The sequence below is a fragment of the Anopheles maculipalpis genome, chromosome 3RL (genome assembly GCF_943734695.1).
Source record: "Anopheles maculipalpis chromosome 3RL, idAnoMacuDA_375_x, whole genome shotgun sequence".
Classification (NCBI taxonomy): Eukaryota; Metazoa; Arthropoda; class Insecta; order Diptera; family Culicidae; genus Anopheles; species Anopheles maculipalpis.
In genome coordinates, this window is record NC_064872.1 from 89265370 (window position 1) to 89288868 (window position 23499).

At 43.4% G+C, this 23499-nt stretch overlaps 3 protein-coding genes across 3 annotated transcripts; 2 read left to right on the forward strand and 1 right to left on the reverse strand.

Annotated features, from left to right (window-relative positions):
* Positions 1-327: 327 nt before the first annotated feature.
* LOC126562137 (FK506-binding protein 5) lies at positions 328-17021 on the reverse strand. The gene is made up of 5 exons (XM_050218565.1): positions 16919-17021; positions 5195-5623; positions 1446-2264; positions 716-880; positions 328-430 (listed from the first exon to the last, which is right to left on the reverse strand). The coding sequence occupies exons 1-5, from the start codon at positions 16961-16963 to the stop codon at positions 362-364; spliced, it is 1527 nt and encodes a 508-aa protein (XP_050074522.1). The 5' UTR covers positions 16964-17021; the 3' UTR covers positions 328-361.
* Positions 17022-18519: 1498 nt separating this feature from the next.
* On the forward strand, positions 18520-19217 carry LOC126563140 (MIP18 family protein galla-1). Its single transcript, XM_050219765.1, has 2 exons — positions 18520-18961; positions 19068-19217. Exons 1-2 carry the CDS (start codon positions 18535-18537, stop codon positions 19163-19165), a joined length of 525 nt encoding a protein of 174 aa, XP_050075722.1. The 5' UTR covers positions 18520-18534; the 3' UTR covers positions 19166-19217.
* A 694-nt stretch (positions 19218-19911) lies between these two features.
* Positions 19912-21971, forward strand: LOC126561886 (maternal protein exuperantia-like). The gene is made up of 4 exons (XM_050218247.1): positions 19912-20664; positions 20755-21154; positions 21221-21456; positions 21526-21971. Exons 1-4 carry the CDS (start codon positions 19926-19928, stop codon positions 21963-21965), a joined length of 1815 nt encoding a protein of 604 aa, XP_050074204.1. The 5' UTR covers positions 19912-19925; the 3' UTR covers positions 21966-21971.
* Positions 21972-23499: the final 1528 nt, after the last annotated feature.

The following is a 23499-nucleotide window of genomic DNA, read 5'->3' on the forward strand; positions in this document are numbered from 1 at the left end:
TCCCTCCCGCGCTCTCTCTCTCTCTCTCTCTCTCTCTCTCTCTTTCCTTCTCTCGCTCGTACGTTGAGCTCCATCAATTGTCGTTACTATAGAAACGGTAAATCGCATCCCTAAGGCTAACTAACCATTGATTTGAGGCTCTTCACTAGACGAACTAATATAACGACCGTATATGAGAGTGAGGCAGGGTTCCTCATTCATCCATGATGTGTTTTCGAAGACGTTGCAGTAGCACTCGATGTGAGGGTATGTCCCGTTGAGTAAAGATGTCGATGAATGATGATGAGATGATGTGACTATTGGGTGTTGTTTAGCTAAACTGATGAGATTTTTAGGTTGTTTAAAGGATTGTCGGTTGGATTCATTCTTCCTGCTCCTGTTCGGCCATCATGGGATCGTCAGCGTCAACCAGTTTGCTGGAGATTTCGTCCTGTATAACCACCACCCCGAAATGATAAGAAGATCCGGATAAGTATCAAATCGATTAGAGTCTTGGGTCCAACAAACACCGTACTCAGTAGGGTAGCGATTAGGGACACATCACTCAAAAGAGAATGCTGGCGCTTTAGGTATTAGTCCGGGCGTGTTTGTAGGGACATGCGAAAGCACTAAGCTAAGAAATGAACTCTTTCTTCTGAATGAAACGCGTCTCTATTTCTCTATCTCTAAAAGCTAGTAAAAACGCCACTAACAGACATTAGGAACTACTCCGGACCTCTTTGGCAACTTCCACCAGTCCTTCATCGTCTGCCTCCTCCTCCTCCTCTTCCGCCTCATCCATCCCGATCTGCTCTACAGCGTCCTCACTCTTGCCCGCCAGTGCTGCGGAAGCACGTCGGAGTTCCTCATCCTCCGCATCCGCTTCCATTGCCGCCGGTTCCTTCAAAAGCACAACACCCACGCACCATTTTTATGTGATTCGAAATGAACTCTTCTTGCACAGAGCAATGTCTTATACGTACACAAACGAAAATGCAAACGCTTACACCATCGCGTGATAGTGTAATGATAAAGTTAAAGGAAAACGGAAGCTAAAATTAAACACAAGCCGAGTGCGTAAGCGGACCAAACGCAAGGAGAATTGTGTGAACTTGTGAAGAACGCAAAGGCTTAGGAAACCCCAATAGGAAAGAAGACTTGGAGCTGTTGTACTAATTCACTCAGGTCACTAGAATAACCCGGTAGAAGCAAAGAATGACTCATGCGAAAAGAGGTTAGATAAGCCAATCTGGCCATTGAAGAGTGTGTACGAAAAGATTATCTAAAAGAAACTTGATCTGTTTGTTGATAAATAGTTGAGCAAGGTGCCAGAAATTCGATGGCCATAACTAAACATTGCGGTAGAAAAGATGCAGAGAGTTGCACAGTGAGCACAGTAAACAACATCGCGGGAACATTGAAGAGAAGTTGGCGAGCATCATCACATCAATATCCATCCGTCAAACCTTAACTTCGCCGGTAGTAGATCGAGACTCCGAGGATAATTCTTCCTTTCGAGGGCTTTCCATAGTGGGGTTTTCTATTTGGCTATCAACTTCCGAGCTCTCTTCACTATCTGAAGACGATTCTTCTTCATCCGCTTGAATGTTCTGCTCGACTTCCATCTCATCGAATCGATTCACGGGCTCCTGATTACTTGAAGGTATAGTTTGATTAACCTCACTTTTCAGGACGATGTTTGTCGCCGGTTCTTCAATGTCTTCTGTTGTGGCCATTTCTCCATCATTCGTAGCGGCCTCCTCCTTAAGCTCTTCATGCTGCCCGTTGTTCGTGATCGTTTCTTCCACTGTTTCGGGATCAGGATCCACAGCTTCTTCATTACTCTCCTCATGTTCCATTACAGCTTCTTGCTGTTCATCTGCCTTTGTATCTTCAGAAACTTTACGATCATCTTCGCTTTGTACAACAGTTTCTTCATTTGTCTTTACTTCAACAGATTCTTGACTTACAGGTGCTTCATCGCTCGATTCATCTGATTCGTACTTCGATTTGTCCTCTTGCTGGTTCGATGTCACTTCTACATCTTGCGAGACTACTTCTTCACTCGAATGCTCCATCGTTTCAACTTTTACTTCCGGTTCTTCCACTTGTGGTTCGCTGCTTTCTACCTCCCTCGTAGGCTCGTCTTGCACCTCGTCGTTCTCTTCTCGATTCTCCAAAAGAACACCTTTTTCGTCTCCTGTAACAGCAGTCGTTTCTTCAACGGGGACTTCCTTATCAGCTTTCATCTCGTCTCCGGTCTCTTCCGGAGGATCCTTTGCCGTCTTTTAGCCGATTGATATCGTGTGTAGTTTTGCGTCAACAATCACAATGAGTATGTGTGTATTGTGTTCATGGTCATGGATGGTTTATGGAAGTTTTTGAATGAATTCGCCCAATCGGGAAAGGTGTGCAAGGTGATGATGATGATGTACAGGAATTTTGAAAAATATGGATAAAGAAACAATATGAAAGGTTATTATTCATTGTGTGGACATGGTAAGGTAATTTAATAAACCAATTACGTTAGATGACATCGAAAAACTCCGTACAGCTAAACATTGAAAAGATTAGTCACCTACAAAAAATGATCCGTTGTCGTAGACGATTTCGGACATTGCAAGCCTTTGATTTCGATCATGATTCCGCAAAACTCACAATGTTTACCATCGCTTATCAACCCCATAGGCAATTGCATCCAAAGCCAGGGTGTTGGAATTAATCTCGCTCGATAGCGATGATACCCTCAAGCACAGATGGTCAGCAGGCCAAGTTCTGCATCAACTGATATACCTTATCTAAGGACCAGCTGTTGCTGCTGCTTGTGCGAAGCCATGTTATGTACATATAAGGCTAAAAGCTTTCACAACATTGATTACATGAACAATAAAGGTAAGTGCATGCAGTATAACTTAAAAAAAGGTTAGTTCATCAGCAAAAACGGTCCCGCAATTTATCGATTTTCGTTACTTTTATTCGCTAAAGCTATAAATAGTATAAATCTTTCGCAACGTTCATGCCAGCCATGGTGTGGTTTCTACTGCCCTCTCGCTCTCGATTCTGTGATTGTTGGTAGGGGTGTATTACTTTATTTCCTGAAAATGTATCCTCGTGTAGTGTATAATATGAGTAGTAATAATAATATTCGCACTACCATATAACCATAATATATCGGTAAACGCGCAGCGAACAATGAAAGGGGGCTTAAAGGGCGAAAAACTAAAACGAACTGTTGTCTCTACGTTTTGCTTTAAAACTCGATCCACGTGGATTCTATCCGAAAGATCGTTTAATGATCGCATCCGTGTTGCATGTTTTGATTTCCACCCGCTATGGGAGTTCTATTGAGCTAACTAAACTGCTGTTTGTTGTGTTGTGATACGTGTCGTTTTCTGCTTTTGTATGTTCTCCCTTTCCCATTCTATTTCTAAGTATCCATTTTTTTAACTTCATTGTTTTATTACCGTTTCTATAAACTTTTGTTGCTAAAGAAAATACGAAAATGAAAATCTTATACCTTTTACGGTTAAGATAAATTTAATTTTTTTTGCTTCTTAAATTGAATAATTCCTTAAGATTTATTTCAAAATCCATTTAATATTTCCGAATTGCTCAATTTATCCCTTAGCAGTGAAAGGATTGAAAAATAATAATAGCGATATACTTTGCTGTTGAATATTTGATTATCAGCTAACACAAGCAAAATAATGGTATAAATGAAACGGCTAAAATTGCACACTAGGTTTGAGGTATGAACGATACATGAACTTGCTATCAGCGGTTTTTGTTTAATTCTAAATCACCTTATATTTACGCAAAGACAAACGTTCTTCTCAAGACGTGCGTACTACTATTTAACATCCCTCCTCTTTGTTCCTTTTTTGATTCACATAAGGGGGGAAAAGGTAGGAATGGCTTATTGGGTCTTTTTTCGATGCTGTCATCAACTAACGCTTAACTGCTTCTAACGGCGCGGTGTTGTTGTCTCGCCACCGTAAGCATGCCTTCGAAATAATCCATCGTCACCCGGTGTGAAGGTGCGCTGGTGTACAACAAATAATTCTTATGCGTGTTGTTTCTTTCCTATCTGCTTATCGGCTTTTTGTTTGCGAAATAAAACCTGTGTGACGAAGGTACAAGAGAGTACGTGACAAAAAGGTGTAAAGAGACACCCCCTTCGGTTGCATAAGCGCATTTTAGCATATCATTCATCAGCGACCTTGTGGCGTAAATTCGCCCAAAAAAAGGAGCGAAAAGTGTCCATTTGCAAAACAAATGTTAGCACATGATCAATCCTTAAACAATTTTAGTGTAACGAAAAATGTCTGACATCATCAACCGAATCTAATCCGATAACGTAAATGAACGGTTCCTCTTGGCATCACGCAGGTTGACCATAGCGCGAAAGCACGTGTTGCATATTTCAATTCTAAGCAGAACGATACGCGCTATAGAATTGACCTCGGGGCTAGGGTGGTTTATGCGATTACAGAGCTCCCGACGCGAAATCGATCAAACGTTAAATCAAGTTAAACTACTTCCCCGGAAGCCAGTAAGTAGTCGCTTCCGGGGGATGGTCTTAAATCCTACCAATCATTGTAAGAGAGAAAGACAGAGAGTGGAATAGTGTCTATTTTCATGGATTCGTAGCAGTAGAAGACCTATATCGGATTGCGCCTCAAGATCCTTAACTATACATGGGCAGTGTTTACGGGACATCTTCTTGTGTGATGTGCTTCATCCTTTTATAATACGGCAAAAGTTGTACAGGGAAGAAATGTTATGGAAGTTGCTGGGCTGGAAATAGTATTAGTAGAAATAGTAGCAATGCCACAAACGCGCATTCAACCGAATCAGTAGTCCCTATATCCGTTTCGCACCATTTTCTTAACTGTCTAACCAACAAAACGGCAGCAAATATATCTCTATTGGGAAGCAACAAACGCGAAATTGTTAAACGGCCACAAACACACACACACACAGAAACGCACAACGGGAATACATAGGCAGCAAGGGTGTTTTGTTTTCGTGCAGAGTGTGTAGGCTTCAGCTGTGGTTTTCTTAAATTTGATGTTCTGCGACCCATCGGCATGATAGGCGCACTCTGTTCTAAGGAAAGGGCCCGTGCACGTATGGGGCACAGCAGTTTTTTTTTTTAATTCTGGAGCTGTGTGTATGTGTGTTACTATTGTTGTCACACGCCGCTATCTCAAACCTCATTCGTGTCCTCGGTCGTCTCCGCACCAGCAGCATCACCGGCAGCACCGTTGTCTTCAGTCTTGTTTTCTTTGTTCTCGTCCTCATCGTCATCGGCGGCGGTGGCAGGTGGGGCAGATTCGTCGCCGTTTTTATGCTCCGGCTCGGGTGCCGCCGGTGCCGCCAGCTTCAGAAACACCTCCAGATTGTCCACCTCGTTGGCCATGTCGAAGTCGTCGTAGTCACCGCAGTACTCGGTGTCGTTGAACAGTTGCGGGGGTAGGGCGTGCCGCGGGTTCGGATCACTGATCGTGCATCCTTTGTGTTGGGCGTTCGTCTGCATAAAGTCCTTTTCCGCCTCCTGGCCCGGCTCTGTGATGTCGATGACGGTGTATTCTATGTGCTTGCTTTCCATGATCATCGTGACCCGCTGCTGGCGTTTCTTCACCTACAGGGACAGGGAGCGAAACGAAACATTGTTTAATTAAATATGTTTGTTATTCACAACAAGGAATGAGAAATATTTGATATGTGTTCGGATGATCCAAAATGATCCAACGCATATTTCCAAATCATCAACGGCCAACAATAACAAAAATGCTTAAAATTGACTAATAGCTTCCCGTTTACTACCCCCGTTGGGAGATCTATCAGCATTCCACTCGCATTAAGTAAATCGTTGCCTTTTCCCCACCAGCAAACAAGATTAGACATTAAAAATCGCTTCTCGTTTGGGAAGCTCACCAGTTAGAGGGAAAAGATGCAGAGTTTGTTTGTATTTTTCATTGCTCAACTTCAACTTAAGTACACACTCATTTGTCCCGTCGTAAGCACAGATGGTACACACTGCAGCAGCTCGGCGAGATAGTGAGGATTCTCGATCAACCAGCCTAAACGATCCACGATTGGACCACACCGGGCAAACAGAACGCTTACTAATCGCATGTACTAATATTTCACGCATGTACGTGTCTCATCTCAGGTGTCAACACAGAATGTCCGATCGGCTTAAATCCGTCGGCCTTCTTTCACGGCCATTCGTGTAATTAATCAAGAAATGCGAGCGAAACGCCCAGAAACGGGCGACCGACGACGGCTCGTTGAGGTTGAACCATTGAAAAGCAGGAACTTTGATAGAAGATTTAGCACCAATTTCCGCCTCCTTCGTGCAGGTCTGCTATTGTCCTGAAGAAATATTCTTATAGAATCTTCTATCAAGCGAAGAAAGAAATGCAATTTCGAACCTTTGTGTCTGGAAGCTGTAAATCGGTCTGTCCTCGGACATTCTCCTCCATTTGGACATTGAAGATCTTTCTTCTATTGGAACAACAACCTTACCAACCAGTCTTTGTTTACATGGACAGTATGTACATTCATCGATACTTCTGTTCTGGTCACAATGTGTCCACACCAATGCTCAGATTTTTCCTTGTGTAAGGGGGAAAACTACCAAGGAAAGTTGAAACAGTTGCGCTCTTGTGCTAAAATTAGTATAAACAACAAGCTGCTGGTAGCTTTTTACCTTCCCAATAGTCATTCAAACTCGTTTGTCACCACCTAAGCGGGTTTCTAAGCGCATCTGTGTGTCCGATTCAGTGGCCTTGCTGGTTGACCGGGTATACCTTTACCGCTTTTTCGAACTGTGTGGCAAACTTTCCGTAAAATTAATTGACAAGGTCCCATAAACTACTCCCGCGTGTTGTCCTCGCGGTTATGTACTTGGGCATACTCTTACATCGTTGATTAACCAACCAATTTGGCATTTAAAAAAACTGTGGTCAAGCGAAAATAAATAAACCCGACTTACTGCTCCAGATAGATATCGACTTGATCTTCCACACGATCAGCATCCTTCATTCTCGTTCCAAGAAAACGTACACAGTCGTAACGCCGTCGTCATGATACACCTCTCCACACGAGAAAACTCGGCGATGTGCAGATTTATGAGCATAATATTTTCATTCACCTATTAATCCTACACAGATGCGGCAGCCTCCCCCAGCTGCTCTGCTGTTAGTGTTCCTCCCAACTATCAACTTTCAAGCGCAAGGAAATGCTATTTTTGCATATCATCTGACACCTCGCGTGGTACTCCTCTGCATACACGAAGAGTGCTACATTTCATTCAATCATTTCCCATCACTCACAGCTGGTAATTGCTACACGACGAGTGTTCTTCCTCTTCCTATGCTCGGGGGGGGGGTTTGGTATACTGGCCCACACCAGCATCAAGACACAGGAGAAACGATGTAAAAGGAAGCATTCATATCACTGCAGCTCGCCAGCCAGCCAGTTGGGAAACTTTAGGATTTCTCTTGCTTTTTGTTTCATAATTTTCACTCTCCCTCTCTCTGTGTGTTTCCGCTGAGTTGGTGATTATTTGCCGAGAGCTGATACGCGTGGCAGAAAGTAACATCCAAGAGAAGACACCAAAATCCGTCGTGTGTTGTTTCAGTGTCGTCGGAGTGTCGTTTGCAAAATCACTAAAAATATAGGAGACACATCCTATCCACGCCTGATGCAGCATCAGTTCAGACCGCCTGTGAAACATAAGACATTCGTACACAACGGACAAGTTGATAGTATCAGTGAAAACAACCCTTTTGCAGTTGGAGCTAGCGGTCTAACCCTCACAACACAAACAACACTCACTTGTACGGCGTCCGGCGTGTGGGTCGGTGGGCAAGGAAAGAGCGATTATTTAATTCAAGTCTGTGATTTGACGCGACCATATCGCCGTGCCAAGTGGGGGCAACACAGATCTCGCGCGCGCAATACACCAACAGGGTGATAGATAAAATTAGACATTCGATCTTCTTTTTTTCTTCTAGCCTAGCTTTGCTTTTTCCGAGAGAAAGATTTCCTCGGAACAGTCGGGAGAGACGACGCTGTACGAGCGAGCGAGAGTCAAGCGGAAGTAGTGCCGAGAAAGGAAGAGATGATCTTCATCTACTCCTAGGACCGTATCAAGAACGTATTACACCCACCGATTGAGGCAACAAATGTGTGTTTTTAATGTCATTTTGATCGCGATCACACTCTACCAAACTTTTGGACGACGGTACAGACATAAACAACACACCGCAAGCATGATCGACTCCTGTTGTTGTGTGTCTCTTTATTATTAACAACAAGTTTATTCGGTACCAGCTTATGTGTTTTGCAAATATTATCCATTGTCACACAGAGTTCATCTTTAAATGGTCCATAAACGCAAAACAGACACAAGCAACGATCGTGCAGAACGCAAATCCTCGACATCTTGTTGTAACCAGCAGTATGGCATTGCTTCATTCTTGCCAAATATTTAAAAAAGAGTCGCGTACTGTGTTGATTTATGATCGTAAATAATCGTTTCGGTCAGTTAGTAGGAAAATATTCGTTATTGTCCTATTTCTGCAACGGTGCATTCCTGGCATGACTAAATCCTTTATTACAGGCCATCCCGGACTAGTTAAGATCTTCTCAACCAGAACGCATCTAACTGTCAATTCAAAAATTACGTGAAAAATTACCATCCAATTACGTGAGTCCTTTTTTGCTTTATTTCACCACTTGAAAACCCTCAAACAGACTCTACTCGAAGTGCTCGGAGTGTGGCTGTTTTCCCCCCCTTTTCACGCAAGTATTATCTCATCCGAGGTGTTGATATTTTTAAGAGAAATGTTTCACGATCACACGACCATATTACACACCATCTTTCTTCACTCCTCTCGATCCACCCGATCAGTACAATCAACCTCACATACCGCACACGCAGTACACACACACACTTTACGGAAGTGAAATAAAAACAGTGAAATCATTACAGAATGAGGAAGCGAAGCGAAGACGTCGACATCCCCCCCCTTGACATTAAAAGTATCGTGTCGAGCAATTATCTCGTCAGGTTTGTCTCACATTCACACTTTTGCTTTGCGACTGCTTTGCGCCGGCAATGTTGATCACACAAACGCATGTTGTCGTGTCAAATTAACACAGAATAAGCTTCATTTGCACTGCCATCTGGTGCCATCGTGCTTTGATTTTGTTATACCGCAAATTTCGAATCATAATTGAATTTGATAAAGAAGACAGAGCTTTCGTGTTGTATGCGACGATACGATATCACTTTTAAATCGATCGATACTGAGTTGATCGATGGGCTAAACGGTAAGCGGTCGCGGTCATACGTCACAGCGCATTGTGGGTACAATTCTCATTTCAACCTTATGAGAATATATTTACAACGAAAATGTCACGTAAAATCTTGGAACTATACTTATAAGGTCCGGAAGTCCTTGACTTGAACCTTGAAAGAATAAAAAGAAACTCTTGTATTTAAATCTCTCCTAAGAACCCTCCCAACCAGGTAAATATAAATTAAGACATAAGAAGAAGCTGGCAGTTTCTGTTGTGTTTGGCTATCTCGTTTTCTCTCTCAAGATCCAATGTCAGTAGACACACAAGCTAAGATTTAGTGACAACAAGGACACGGATCATAGAAATCTGACACGGTCAGTGACAAAAGCCGCAATCAAGAAGATGAGCACGGTGAAAGCTCTCTTCTATATTATTCGTTTGATGCAACACTATAACCCCGATGCACCTGTCACACAATGCATCATCCTGTCGAGAGCATCGCGTTGTGTTGCATTGGGACAGACTTAGGCGAGGCGTTTAATAATGGCCATTTGTTTACTGTATGCATCAGCATCACGTTTGAGGCTGACTAGCATAGAATTAAGCACGGTATTCTTGGCTCCGTCGTCCAACATCGAAACATGATTGAACCAAGCGAGAAAGATCACAGTTCAGAGACGAGAGAGCACGTGTGCTGCTGTACACTGAGCAGGTGATCATCGCGTCCCAGCAGGTAGCTCTGCCACCCTCTCTCACATGTTGTTTTTTGGTGAACTAGGGCATTGCACTTGAGATGCGAAATTCGATCGAGTGGGTCGATGATCTCGCGTGGCATGCGTGATTCGCTTTTCGCCCATGGCCCTCCCCCCCCCCCCCCCCGCCCTTCATCGTGCACATCACATCACCTCTGCAACACTGATGTGGCGTCGTCTTCGTGATAGGGTGTCAAAACACACGAGCAGCAACATAGCAAAGATCGTGACCACATTTGATTGAGGTTTTAAGGTGTTTCTTGTAGGAAATGAGGGTAAAGGGTCCGACGTTGCTATCGCCTCCGCAAGAGGAATGCGCTCTAGGGCGCCACATTTTAACTGTACAATCAATTATTGGGTAATTGGTTTGTTGTTTAAGTATATTCTTCTGCAAGTTCCACGAGGCATCGCTATCGGCAGGACTTGGGAGGACTCGTCGCTTGTGAGAATGGAATCCGATCCGATACAATCGTCAGTGTTTTTGGCAGCTTATAAAAAAAAACTGTTCCCATTGCCCGTTGAACATCAACTGTTCTGCTTGTTGTTGAGAAAATGTTTTGTAAACGTATCAAACCTCTGTGTTCATGTTCTGCCATAAATCTTCTTCGTCTTTGCCATCTTTTGCTAGGAACATTATCTTTTCCCACCAATCAGACTCTTCGCAGAAGCAAACAATTTAAGCAAAGAATCTCGAAACGCCACGAAGAATCAACACGGCCAACTAGCCGTTTATATCTTTTACTCAGCAGTTAATTGGGAAATGTACAAATTATTGTCCCGCTTGTTCCGAGCTTTACATCCAACCAAAAAAGAAGAGAAAAAAAATCCTCACCAACAATTAACGACAACGACTGATACCGATCGGAATGTCGGACCCTCTCCTCCGAAACCGAATTCTCTCAAGCTCGTGCTGTTATTCTTTAAATCTACAAAATTGAGTGCCAAGTGCGCAAACCTCAAAACGTTTCGAGAACAGGGAATTTGGCAGCCTGTGTGAGTGTGTTTCGCGTGTTAATGATTCCGCTTGCTTCGGAAGGGTTTGAATTTCGCCCTTTTTTTTCAAGGACACCTGTAGGTGGTCTGCTCGTGCTGTATCGACACATCGACCGTCAATGATGGTGCAAAAGCGGGTTCTGCTGTTAGTAAAAGTCGTGAAATCACTTTCCTTTTCGACGCGCCAAGCACAACCGGCAGTGTGGTGTCGAGTGACTTTCTTTCCCCGTCTTTTTACCGTCGTTTGCAAAACTGATGCAATGCAAACGTGCTTTGGGTGTGTGTGTGTGGCTATTTATGTGCAGAGTGATCACCTCCTCAACAACAACAACAAGGAATGAAATGAAAGCAGTACACCGTCCTCTCATTGGGTTGCCTTTAGTCACCCAGAGAATTATGTACCCAAAATTTCTTCAATTCGTTTGCGAGCATTTTAATGAATAACATACAAAACCGTTCATTTTTACACCGGTGAATGTGCTTACGAGACGGAGGCTGGTGTGCTATAGACCAATAAACTGTCCCTAGGCCTAGGTTCGGCGCAAAGACCCCGGCTTCTTCCACCGGTGGTGGAAGCAAGGAAGGAAGGAAGGCAATTAAATTCAAATTATCTAATTTGCTCACAGTCGCTTTTGCTTTGCAAGACGCCGGCTGCACATGTTGAATCCGCGAGAAGAAGACGTTGAGAAGAGCTGTGATGTGAGTAAGCGATCCTTCCGTACAGGAAATGGAATCTCTCTTTTTGCATAACAGACTAAAAATAATGTTATAGCTCGAATAACGTAAAATGAATCTTAAATAGCAACATCCAATTGATTACTTTCAATTTTTGTACATCCCTCATCTCTTATCCTCATTCATCGTAACACAGGCTGCGTACACATCAAACGATCGTCAACGTCGGCAGCCACGAAGCAGCCAAATGCATCTCGTCTGCCGGCAACAATGTATTACAATGTTTACCGAACGATTTGGTTTGCAAAGCATGTGAGATATGCAACACTGATGCCGTGTCAGCAACGTGTGCGTAGTATGTGTCTGTCCTTAGCTAAAACCCGAGTGGAAGTCGATCTCGACTCTCAGCAGCATCAACCCATACAGCATAGTCATTTGGCCAAATATAGCAGTGATCCTCGCCGCAATGCCAAGCCCAAAAACCAACATCGCAGCGTTCCATCGATCGCAACATAGAAAAAGCGATGGCACGGTCCAATCGAAAGGTTGAACGGATGCACAAAGGCGTTCTCCTTGAACGATCAATCCCGTTGTTGTTGAGGATGTGGGGAGGGATGGCCTTGACTGATTCTTTATTTGGAAGCCGCTCTTGGCCGGTAACTTCGCCATCGTACCATCCCTTCTGTTGGGTCAGATGCGTTACTATTTTGGGGCGTACAAAGTGACAATGATTTTGTCCAGCTTTGTGCTACTTATGGGATGATGGTGTTTCAAACGACAATTAATGTTAAATTATGAAATGTTAGGCAAAAAGAGTTCAATTTTAAACTGTACAAACGAGCAGGCAAAAGCAACATCAGCGGGCCATAGTTCTGCACAAATAAATATAAAAACCTGCAAAAAAAAAACCTATAAAAACCATGAAGCAAAATATGTGCTCACGATGGAGTCTCGCTTGAGTCTTGGAATGGTTGCAACATGTTCGCTTCAAACACACGTATTTATCCATCTGTGCATCGCAGAGGGTTTCTTTTACGGTTTGTGTGCATTATTTGCTTTACTTTTGTGCCTTTTTGATGGCACATGTTGCAACGATCTTAAAACAATAAATATCTTACAGTTGAAGGTAAGAGCGAATGAATCATCACTGGGACTGCGATGGCGCATTGCAGAAGCGACAGCGAGCGATTTTGTAATGTGATCGAGAAGACATCCAGATAAAGAAATTTGAATGGAAAAGGAATTCTGTTTGAAGCATTTTCGACAGTTTAGAATCTCTAGATTCAGTTCATTTAGAATTTGGTCACTCTATCTATTGAGTAGCTATTAGAGCACTCTTCCCTCTTATGAAGTGGGTTTGGCATGATCGTGCTTGTTTCAGTTCTTCTTAACGATGGAGCTGCAACGTAGACAATTAATTGTGCACATCCACTTAGAAAATTTCTTTAAAATGCGTCTTCTACTTTTGAATATGTTTTGAAACGGTTTCGGAAACTTTAAAGCGTGGCTAGAATGGTTAAACAAAGTTGTCAGTTGAGCTGGAAGATGTTGAGAGCGTTACAGGCTAACGTTGGACTTTCGAATATTGCAAACAAAACTCCCGGTACAGCATAAGTATAACCGGCAGAAGTATCGGATTGAGGGCAGACTACCGCTCTTTTCGCGCCTGAAAGCAACCAAACAGAACTCTGAAGCATAATTACATCGTCAAACCTCGTGCTCTAAAAATTGTATGATCAGGTTCTAACGAGGAACGCGCAGGTTGCGTTCTTATGGATGACGAAACGGGGCGATGCTCCCAATAAATATAATTTTGTTTTTGCTGACAAATTTGCCCGCAAACTCATGGTGTTGCAAGCTATCTGCAGCTGTGTGCAATCTATGAACACGACAGATTAGGAAGATCAGTGAATGGAAAAGTTTGTTTTGCTTTTGAGCAAAGCTCATAAAGGCCCAATCAAGCTCTGGCCCGATTTGCCCAACTGCCCAACACGCATATTATTGGAAAAAACAGCTTCTAAAGTGGATAAACCAGTTGAGTGCGGCAGCTTATGAGTGGTATCAAAAGAAAGTGGCTTAAATTCATCCGTACAATAACAAATATAGTTTTCTTGAATTTTGTGATAAGAGAACAATAAAAACCCCTTCGTTTGATGTAGAAATTATATTTCTACGTAAAACATTTCTCGTTTTACAGCCTGTGACGAGTGAGCGAATTCTTAATGAATGACACTTTATTTGAACATTTTTAAACATATATAACTACTCTTCCGAAGATACGCCGTTCTAAAGAAGGCCTCCAACAGCACTATACCACACGAAACCATTCATTGCACACATCGTTCGTCGATTGCGCTTAGTGAGCCGAAACGCGCTTGACTGGTGGCTGGCAAGAGGCGATCATGATCATCACGTTCTGGTCCCCTTTTTTCCTGATTGTTACAGCTATGTGGCACTATCTTCATGCTTCCCATGCTATTCCGCTTGAATAATGATAAGCCCTTCGCTCTCGCGTTCCCTCGAAATGCCCAGAATCAGTCTACCAAAACCAAAACCCGCTGCCGGAAGAGGTGACCGTTTAGGGTGGGGGTTGAATGACGGCACACAATCCGATACCGGGCGGGTGACGCACTCTCCTGCTGCACTTTATTGCACCCTAATTAGATGCATTATGGAGGCCGCCGTTTGTAGGAGGAGATGGACATAAAGCGCTACATTATTGTGTGGTGAGCTGTCATCTATGCTCGTGCATCGTTGGGCACGGGAAATGATTCGGGAAATGGCTCCAGAATGACTTAAATATTGGAATAGAAAACCACAAACCCCAGAGCACCACAGCAAAGCGCAATGGTGGGAGAGCATAAATGAATTTCGTTATTACTCTATCAGCTTCTTACACATTCTTTCTTACTACACTGGCTTCCGGCCCTATCTTAAAATTCCCCCCATTCCATGGAGTATCCAATTCGAACGCCTCCATCTGCACCCGTGCAGACTTTACGGGTTGGATTAACACGCAAACCCGATCGGCCATTAAAATTCACCCAACAAACAGCAACGAACATGAGCAAAACCTTTAACTATCACGGTCCATATAGCCGATGTGGCATTCTACGCGAGGTTTACTTGCTGCTGGATCGTTCGTTCACCCGCTTTGCTATCGTTCGGTACGACAGAATGCAGCGCACATTTGGTGTCTGCAGACCGGGAACCGGGAAATCTCATTTTTGCCAATTATTATTTTGTGCCAAACGAAGCGAGGAGCAGCGCTTGGCACACATAACTCACTGCAGCAAGCGTACGGTGCCGCGCACCCGCCGCCGGCACACAATCGGGTTTAATCGGTTAGTTGAACTTAATTTTTAAAATATGCGTCATCGTGTGTATGTCTTTAGCGTGGAAGAAGTCCGATTTTAGCAGAAGCAAATGCTGCTTACATTATTTTATTCTTTTGGAGCTCGTGTTTTAATAGCATAACGGTGACTAGGCACGCCATAATCGAGTCAGTCCGGTAGCATAGTGGACACATTGTCGATCTTACATACAGTAAAAGAACCGGATATTGAAACTATCCATGCTCCGTTCCCCTCCTTCAGTTCTGTGTTCTCCAGAGTTAAGACAAGGAGGATGGACTCTCTCTCGCCGTTTGGCAAATGCCAAAGAGAAGATCATCTTGAAAGTAACATTAGACAAATGGATGAACAAATTTTGTACACTTTGAGAAAACATACTTTATTTTCCTTTGCAATATAAAATACTTCTAGACAACATATCAATACTCCAATTATAAATAAACATTTCTGTTCTATGGAGCTATAAGAGCCGAGGATGGTAGATCTTTTCAAATAAACACAGGAAGGAAATGACTCGCAAATACAATATTACAAAGTAATGAAAGAGTAGCATTGCTCATTCTAGTAATAGAAATAAATAAAACCAAATATAATTCATTTAAAAGCTACTCTACTGCATGGAGTCTTTGTTGAGCTTAAGCTTGTTAATTAGAGGGAGTAATTTACAGGAATGTCCAATTCCCTGATAAGGCACTTCAATCGCAGACAACAAAGATATATCGGGAGGGTTCATTTGTGACCTTCCGATTCGTTTTACTGGAATCGCATGTGTGGGGTGTGTCCGTGGAGTTCAATTTAAATGAATCACTGAGTGTCGCCATGGCTGGAAACGGCGGACTTATCGCGATGAAGCATTCTCAAAGCGCAACGCCGCATCGTAGCGCAGTTCTACTGTTCCAACTGCACCATGAATCATATGCTTAAGTCCCACTCTAATAGATGCCACTCGGACATCAGTTGGGACAAGCATTTCCTCACCCGTTACGCGCGCTGTGAACTGTGGGAAATGTGTTTCAAAACGCATGACACACAACGACTCGCACCATCGATGACAAGCGCCCGGGGCGACGACGATGTGATGTACCGAAGCATGACATCATCATCATCATGCTCCAGCATTTTGTGTAGTACGGGGACACGGTCGCTTCTAGTTAAGTCCATTTTTGGAGCATATTTGAAGAATCTTCCTAACGTTATTACACGGCGTGGATAGAACATCGTTATGAAAAGTAGGCGACGATTTGCACCCTAGGAACATTCCATGCTACTAGATTGTGCCGCTGGAATTACTAGACATCATGGGACTCTTTTTCTCGCCCGGTAAAGCCCGAGAAGGCGAATATAGAATGTGGGGTTGGTAAGCGAGACAGGTTTCAAGTACCGCTTCTTCTGACCATGTAGGGTTGGTTGGGCATGGTTGGTCGGTTTCTAATCGCACACGGAGCAACAAACAAACGGAAGTTAATCAACTTGCGCCCCACAGAGCTCGCTTCCATCTCTTTCGCGCTGTTCGCGGCATGCGGGATATTTCGCTCGCTTTTTCGACTAAAAACCCCACCCCACCTTTCTCGATCATTTCAATACACACACACGGCTTCTTTTAAAACGCGATTATTTATAACTGTTACAACTCTCGTCGCTAGAAACACACGCACAACGCCACCATTCAAAGCGCAAAACCCATACACATGCAAACCCATACACGCTTGTGAAACATATAAAACCTAAACATGCCGGGCAGGTCCTCCCCGGCATGCAGGCGGGTGTATTTCCCCGTTCATGGCCATGGCCAAATAGAATCTTCTCTTTCCCATCCACCCCTTCCCAACCGCATATACAAAAGCTTACCTCTTTGTTGCCGGACATTCCACTGATATACACTTTGACTACCATTTTGATGCGATTTTTCCTGGGCAGTGATGAGAAGGAGAGTTGGGGATTTTGGTCGTCCGGTTCCCGGGTGGAGGGGGGGTGGATGCCTTTTTCTTTCTTTATCACACTGTCGTACGCTGAAGGGCGCTATCGCTATTCACTCGCCCTTTTCTTCTCGCTTTTCTTCAACTTCACGCACTCGATAGGATTCTGCAATGCTTTCTTTTTTTTACTTCCACGTGAGATGCACTTTTTGTATTATTCAACGATTGACAAACTCGTTCGCAGCGCCGTGCACTTTCACTGAAATCGTGTGTACCGCTAGGGAAGAGAAAGAATCATAAGCACACACTGGTGACACAACAAAACCATCACCATCACCACTACTACTACTACTACCGCCACCTGCGGAATTGGAATTTTTGGAAAGATAAAACAGCACCCAAGATGACAAGACCGCGGATCGGTCGGTACACCACGTTTTGTATGATAAATATATAAAAAGAAATATTTTATGCTATCCAAGGACACACAGTCACACACATCAACCACAACAGAATCGCACACACTAATTTCTGAGACTGTTGCTCGTTTAGGAACACTCGATGGTTGCTAAGGGGGCACACAAAAAAAAAGGATTCCGGAGACAGTGGGCGTTAAGAGACGCGACCCAGGAAAAAATTGGAATCCCTGAAATAGTTGTATAAACACCACGGGAAGGTCGCAGCCGGACACACATACGAACACTCACAAATGCACGTTCGAACTTGTACGCTAGCTCGATTGTTACGGATAGTAGGGTATCTTTCCGATAGTACAACTGGGATGCCGAAAAAGGGTGCAACAACACAACGCCAGAGCACACAGCACAGCGCACAACAGGCCTATTGATTCTGTGGATATCTATAGATTCTTCTCGATATACGGTCTGTGCGTGTGTGACCGAGGGAGGGGAGGGGAGAAAAGAAAAGTTGCTGCTGCTAGGACGGTACGATGATGCGTTCGGAAAAAGGTGGCGGCGCGTTGTTGTTGGACACCGTAAGTTATAGGTACGCACCACAAGAGTTTGGGGCTACGGATGCTCTCGACTCGCTGCTACTTGCTAGGAAACTCGTTACTAGCGGGTTGCTTGAACACCGTCGTACCGGACCACGAACGAAAATTAATGAAAATGGGTAGAAAGAACAAGAAGAGAGAAGGGATGACGTTTTTGACAGCCGCTGAACTAACAGTGTGATTGCGAGCGATGCAAATTCAAGTACGCTGTTTTCAGTTGCATTAAAATTATTTTTGTTCGATTGAGTGGAGAGGATAAACTGTATAAAATAAACTTCATAATATCGAGCTTCACATTGATAGAAATAACCAATATTTGTACGGCTTCCATCATACTCTATTTTATAGCAAGAACGCAAAACCGAAGAGCAGCAGTCTGTACAGGCCCACAAGTGTTGACATTTCCCTAGTCGCATGTAAACAAAGCAAATCATCCCACACATCGTTCGGTTCTGCGTTTCAAAATCGTGATGCAAAGTTATTCCAGTGTGTTATTTTAGTTGTGATACTTTATTTTCCACTCTGCTGTACGCACAATGCTTTCCTTTTTCCGTAAGAAAACTTCCGAAGATCTAACCACCGTGTTACCGTCGAAAGCAACCAGCTCGCATGTTCGCTCAAACGCAGCAGAACTTCCTGCACCAACACTGCAAGAACTGGGTTACCGAAATGCGAACGATTTAAGAGAAACTATATACGACTTTCTGCGCACAATTCGCGATCCCGAAAAGCCCAACACGCTGGAGGATTTGGGAGTAGTGTACGAGGATGGCATATTCGTGAACGAGACGACACCTGGCAACGTAGGTGTTGTACGGGTCGAATTCAATCCAACGGTACCTCACTGTTCGCTAGCTACACTGATAGGGCTGTGCATAAGGATGAAAATTGAACGAAATATCAATCATAGTTTGAAGCTGGATATATACATAAAAAAGGGGGCTCACACGACGGAAGACGAAAGTAAGTGCAATTGGCGAAAGATCGAGTCATGTAGAACGGAAAATGATATGTTGTCTAATCTTTCCTACCTCTCTGCACGTACGCAACTCGACACCGATATTTGCAGTTAACAAACAGATCAACGATAAGGAAAGAATAGCAGCAGCGATGGAGAATCCCAACCTTAAACAGTTGGTCGAAAACTGCATCAAAGAGGAAGAATGAAAGACTGAAATTTGGGAGGTGCACTGAATCGTGTTAATTCCGGGTCATAGTTGGATCGGTCCATCGGGGACTTGCGGCAGTGAGCAGTGAAAGGTTTGTTGGTAAAATAAATAGTTTCTTATGTAATTTTGCAGAGCAGAACTTGTAAACTACAGGTAAAATGTAGTAACGTTAGTATATTTCTGTGATATATCACGACGAAGGTGTTACTTTTAAGCCCCTGACACAATGTCATCGACCTGCGATCTTCAAAGGTGTGTGCGTTTGGTTGCTCTAGGATGGGATGCAGAAGGACATTGGTACACACATGTACAAATGGGTATAGCCATCCTTGTCTATGGATGCTATGATTTTATGTAGTACTCACTGATCTTATCCTTTCGGACGGATCCCTACGCTGATTCCATATACCCATATCATAGCTGTATTAGTGACGCAGTAGGCTACTTTTTTGTGGGTTGAATGCTTTCTGTTTCAATCTTATTAGACCATTTTCGTGTGAACATTCGAAGGTGAAACATCTTTTTGTGAGAGTGCTCTGGAAGTCCTTTTATTCAAGGATCTTGCTAGAAAAGCAACCTAGAAAACCACGTGTTCTTCGCCCTGATTCGATTTTTCGAGTTTTACCGTAGTTCTCTTTAGTTCAGTTTCATACATACGAGGTAAGAAAAAAGGTTAAGCTGTCCATTTAGTAATTTGCTTTCGAACCGTGATAAAAATCTTAATTTCATCGTGATTTTGTTCGTGCAGCGACTACAAAATGGTGGTAGGTTTGGACGAATCGAAGGTTGGTGTTGAGGAGGAGCAGCACTATGACGATAGCAGCTCTGACGAGTGCGACACGCCAGCCGGTGTGTTGTCCTCGAAATTCGACAAAACCGACGTATCGATTAATACAAATCCATTGCCGCATGGCAAGTACACCTTGATTGGTATCGATATAGATACGACGGGTCGTAGACTTATCGATGAGATCGTACAGATCTCGGCCTTCACCCCGGACAAACAGTATGCGCAGTACATAATGCCGCTGATGAATCTGAACCCGGCTGCCCGTCAGCGCCATCAGGTTCGAGTGATCACGGTGGGATTTTTCCGCATGCTGAAAAGCATGCAGACGTACCGTGTCATGAAGACCAAGATGGAAATTGCAGCACTGAATGAATTCCTCGATTGGCTTGAGGAACGTCGTCGTGAAGATGAAGGATCCGAGGGCATCGTACTTGTGTATCACGAACAACGAAAATTCGTACCGTATATGGTGATCGAAGCGTTGAAAAAGTACAAGTTGTTGGATCGCTTTGCTGAGACGGTCAAGTCGTTTGTAAATGGGTTCAAACTGGCTGAAGAGAAGTGTACTAAAACTATCAAGTATTTGACCATACGCCAGCTTGCAATGATAGTTTTGGACGATAAAGAACACCCTCGGGATGGTTTTGAAGGAAACGCGGCGTACCGTGCGAGGATGGCGTTTGAAATTTCTAGATGCTTAGCAACTGGTGAGTAAGATGGCGTAGACACCATTTTGTAAGCAAGAGAAAAGATGGTTGCCTTGGTACTAATGCGAACTATAAATTTTCTTTTCATAGCTGAACCGAAGGATACTGCGTCTGCTTCATCACCAACCGAAACAGAACCAAATGTTTCGGCCAATTCTGAAGAAGTCGCCAGCTCTTCCTCCACCGCTGATGATGCCGTGAAGGTAGAAGGTGATCAGACAACTGAAAACGCTGGACAGACGGTAGAAGAGGAAACTGCCCAAAAAGAGAATGAGAAAAAAGAAGGAGCTGCAGCGGCTACTTCGAACAGCTCTGCTTCTCGTCCTTTAACCGAAGAGGATCGTGAAAAGATGTGCACAGTGCTTTGTGAATATGCCTCGCCTATTTCAAATGAGATATCCGAGCTTGACGAGCAGGAGAAGATTCTGGTGCGTCAGAATTCATTGAGACCGGTATTTTTGCTCTATTTTAAGACGACAATCTACCATAGGTAAGTGGAAGGATGTTGTCCTTTTTCTTGGAGATGATCTTCGATAGAAATGTTCGTTTTTTCCAGGGTTAAGGCTGTTACGTACAGACGAGTACTGGCTGAATCTGGCCACAATTACGAATCTTTGCGTCAGCTCTGGCAAGAAAAGAAACGCGAAGGAATGGAAGCCATCATCAACGAGATCACAGAGTTGAAGGAAGAGGAACGCACCGAGCTGGTCGAACTGCTTGACTGCCACTACGATCCGGACAAGCAAGCATTTAAGCCGATTGTGAAGCGCATGAAGCGTCGTCCTTCCCGAGGTATGATGTGTTTTGCGAATGGAGGAATTGTTTTATTTTAATGCTCGACTCCTATTCTTTCTCTTCTAGGACAACCCTTCTTTTCGAACAAGAATAGCAACGTTCCTCAGCAACAGAATGGAAACTCTCAGATGGCAAAGGAAAACCGAAAGCCCTTCCACGGCTACCAAAACAACCAGAAGAACTTTAACAATAACCACAACGGAAACAATATGATGAACAAGCAGCAAAACCACCATCAGAACCAGCAACAGCAGCAGTTCTACAACGGTCCAACCTCGCCTGAGTCGAATATGCGCAACGGAGGAGGATCGCCCGGAAAGCGTTTCTATCAGCGTAATTCGCGTCGTCGTCGCGGAGGAAATGGACAAAACCAGAACCAGAACCAACAGAACGGTGGACAGAATCAACAGTCTCTGAAGAACCACAATGATAATCGTCAATCGCATGCGAACTCGAATCGCCACAATAACCATCACTTCCAACAGCCAATTCCGAGTCATGCTTAGAGAAGAGTTGGAGTCAGATTATTCTAGGGTGTTTTAAGTAGTTGATGTCTCTGAACGCTGTTGCACGGCAGTGGAGAGTAGTAGAACATACCCGATTCATACAACACCGAACTCAAGATAATGGCACGGAATACGAAACATTGTCAAAACTCATTCAAGTAGGCTTAAGGATCAACACGGTAGCAGTCGCCCTCTCTATCGGTACTATTGTCTTCGTATTTTAGAATCAGGTACAAGCATCGCCTCATTAGCAAAATGTTCTTATAGAGTAGAGGGTAGAGTTACAGGCCACGGATAGTCATTATGTGTGGTTCGATCAGAAGAAAGTAAGCGCGCACTTTCCGAAGATCTCCATACAACATTTCCGGCCAACGGTTTTAACTAACTCAGGAAGTCTAGGACATTTGTGTGCGAATGCGTGTGGTGCAGAAACCCCATTTTAATATTGTGTAAATTATTTCCACTACGTAGCAATCGTTACCGAACTGAGGCGTCTATCGTCTTTTAAATGCTCTTGCGAGCTTAAAGGCTCAGCTTTGTAATGAAATCAACGAATTATGTTATGATTGTTAATTGATGGAAGGTGTGCAGCGTCAGACAACCGGAGCTTCTGGTAGGTTACGGTTCTACGTTGATACCAATATATAAGATGTTTTATTGCATATCAATTACCTTTTTCGTTCCTATTTTTATATCATTTTCAGAAAAAGGAAAAAAAATGTTTTGATGACTCAGTTTTATAATTCTTCTTGGAAGTCGAATAAATAAACTGGTTTAAGAAAGAATTTTCACCATATTTTTTTTTTCTTATCTGATGATCTGATCTGATGTATCCTTAAATGGTTAACATCTTCATTCCACATAGTTGAAATTTTAAATATGTATTTATTATAAGGGTAAATACTTTTTTTCAGTAAACATGTATAAATCCCACTGATTTCTGAAGAAATTCTGGCAATTATTTTTTACCGAAATTAGTGATTCCATGTTATTCTCTCTCTCTCTCTCTCTCTCTCTCTCTCTCTCTCGCTCTCTCTCCCTCCTCTCTCTCTCGCTCTCTCCCCCCTCCTCTCTCTCTCTCTCTCTCTCTCTCTCTCTCTCTCTCTCTCTCTCTCTCTCTCTCTCTCGCTCTCTCTCTCTCTGTTTCTTGCTTTTTCTTTTTCTACCCCGTTTCCTCCTACATTCAAGTAAAGGAATGGAGAAGTATATTTATAGTATATTCCACTAAAACATTTTATAGCATCCTAAACAACCAGGATACTAAGAAGTAAGCGATGAAAACATGAAAGCGATATTATAGCCGTCTCCTTCTGGGTCACGGGGTTTCTAATCTAGCAATACTTATCGAACGCAATTCCTACAAAGGATGAGCTTGATCTTTAACGGGCAGCATCACTTTTATTAGAACACCCGAAGAACAAACACCTCATAGGAAAGCGCTCTGGAAGCTGCTGTTCAAATAACCTGGAAAACCAAATCATTTCATACCACGTGTTTTTTCGAGAGTTTCATCACCCAAGAGTGATTTTTTATC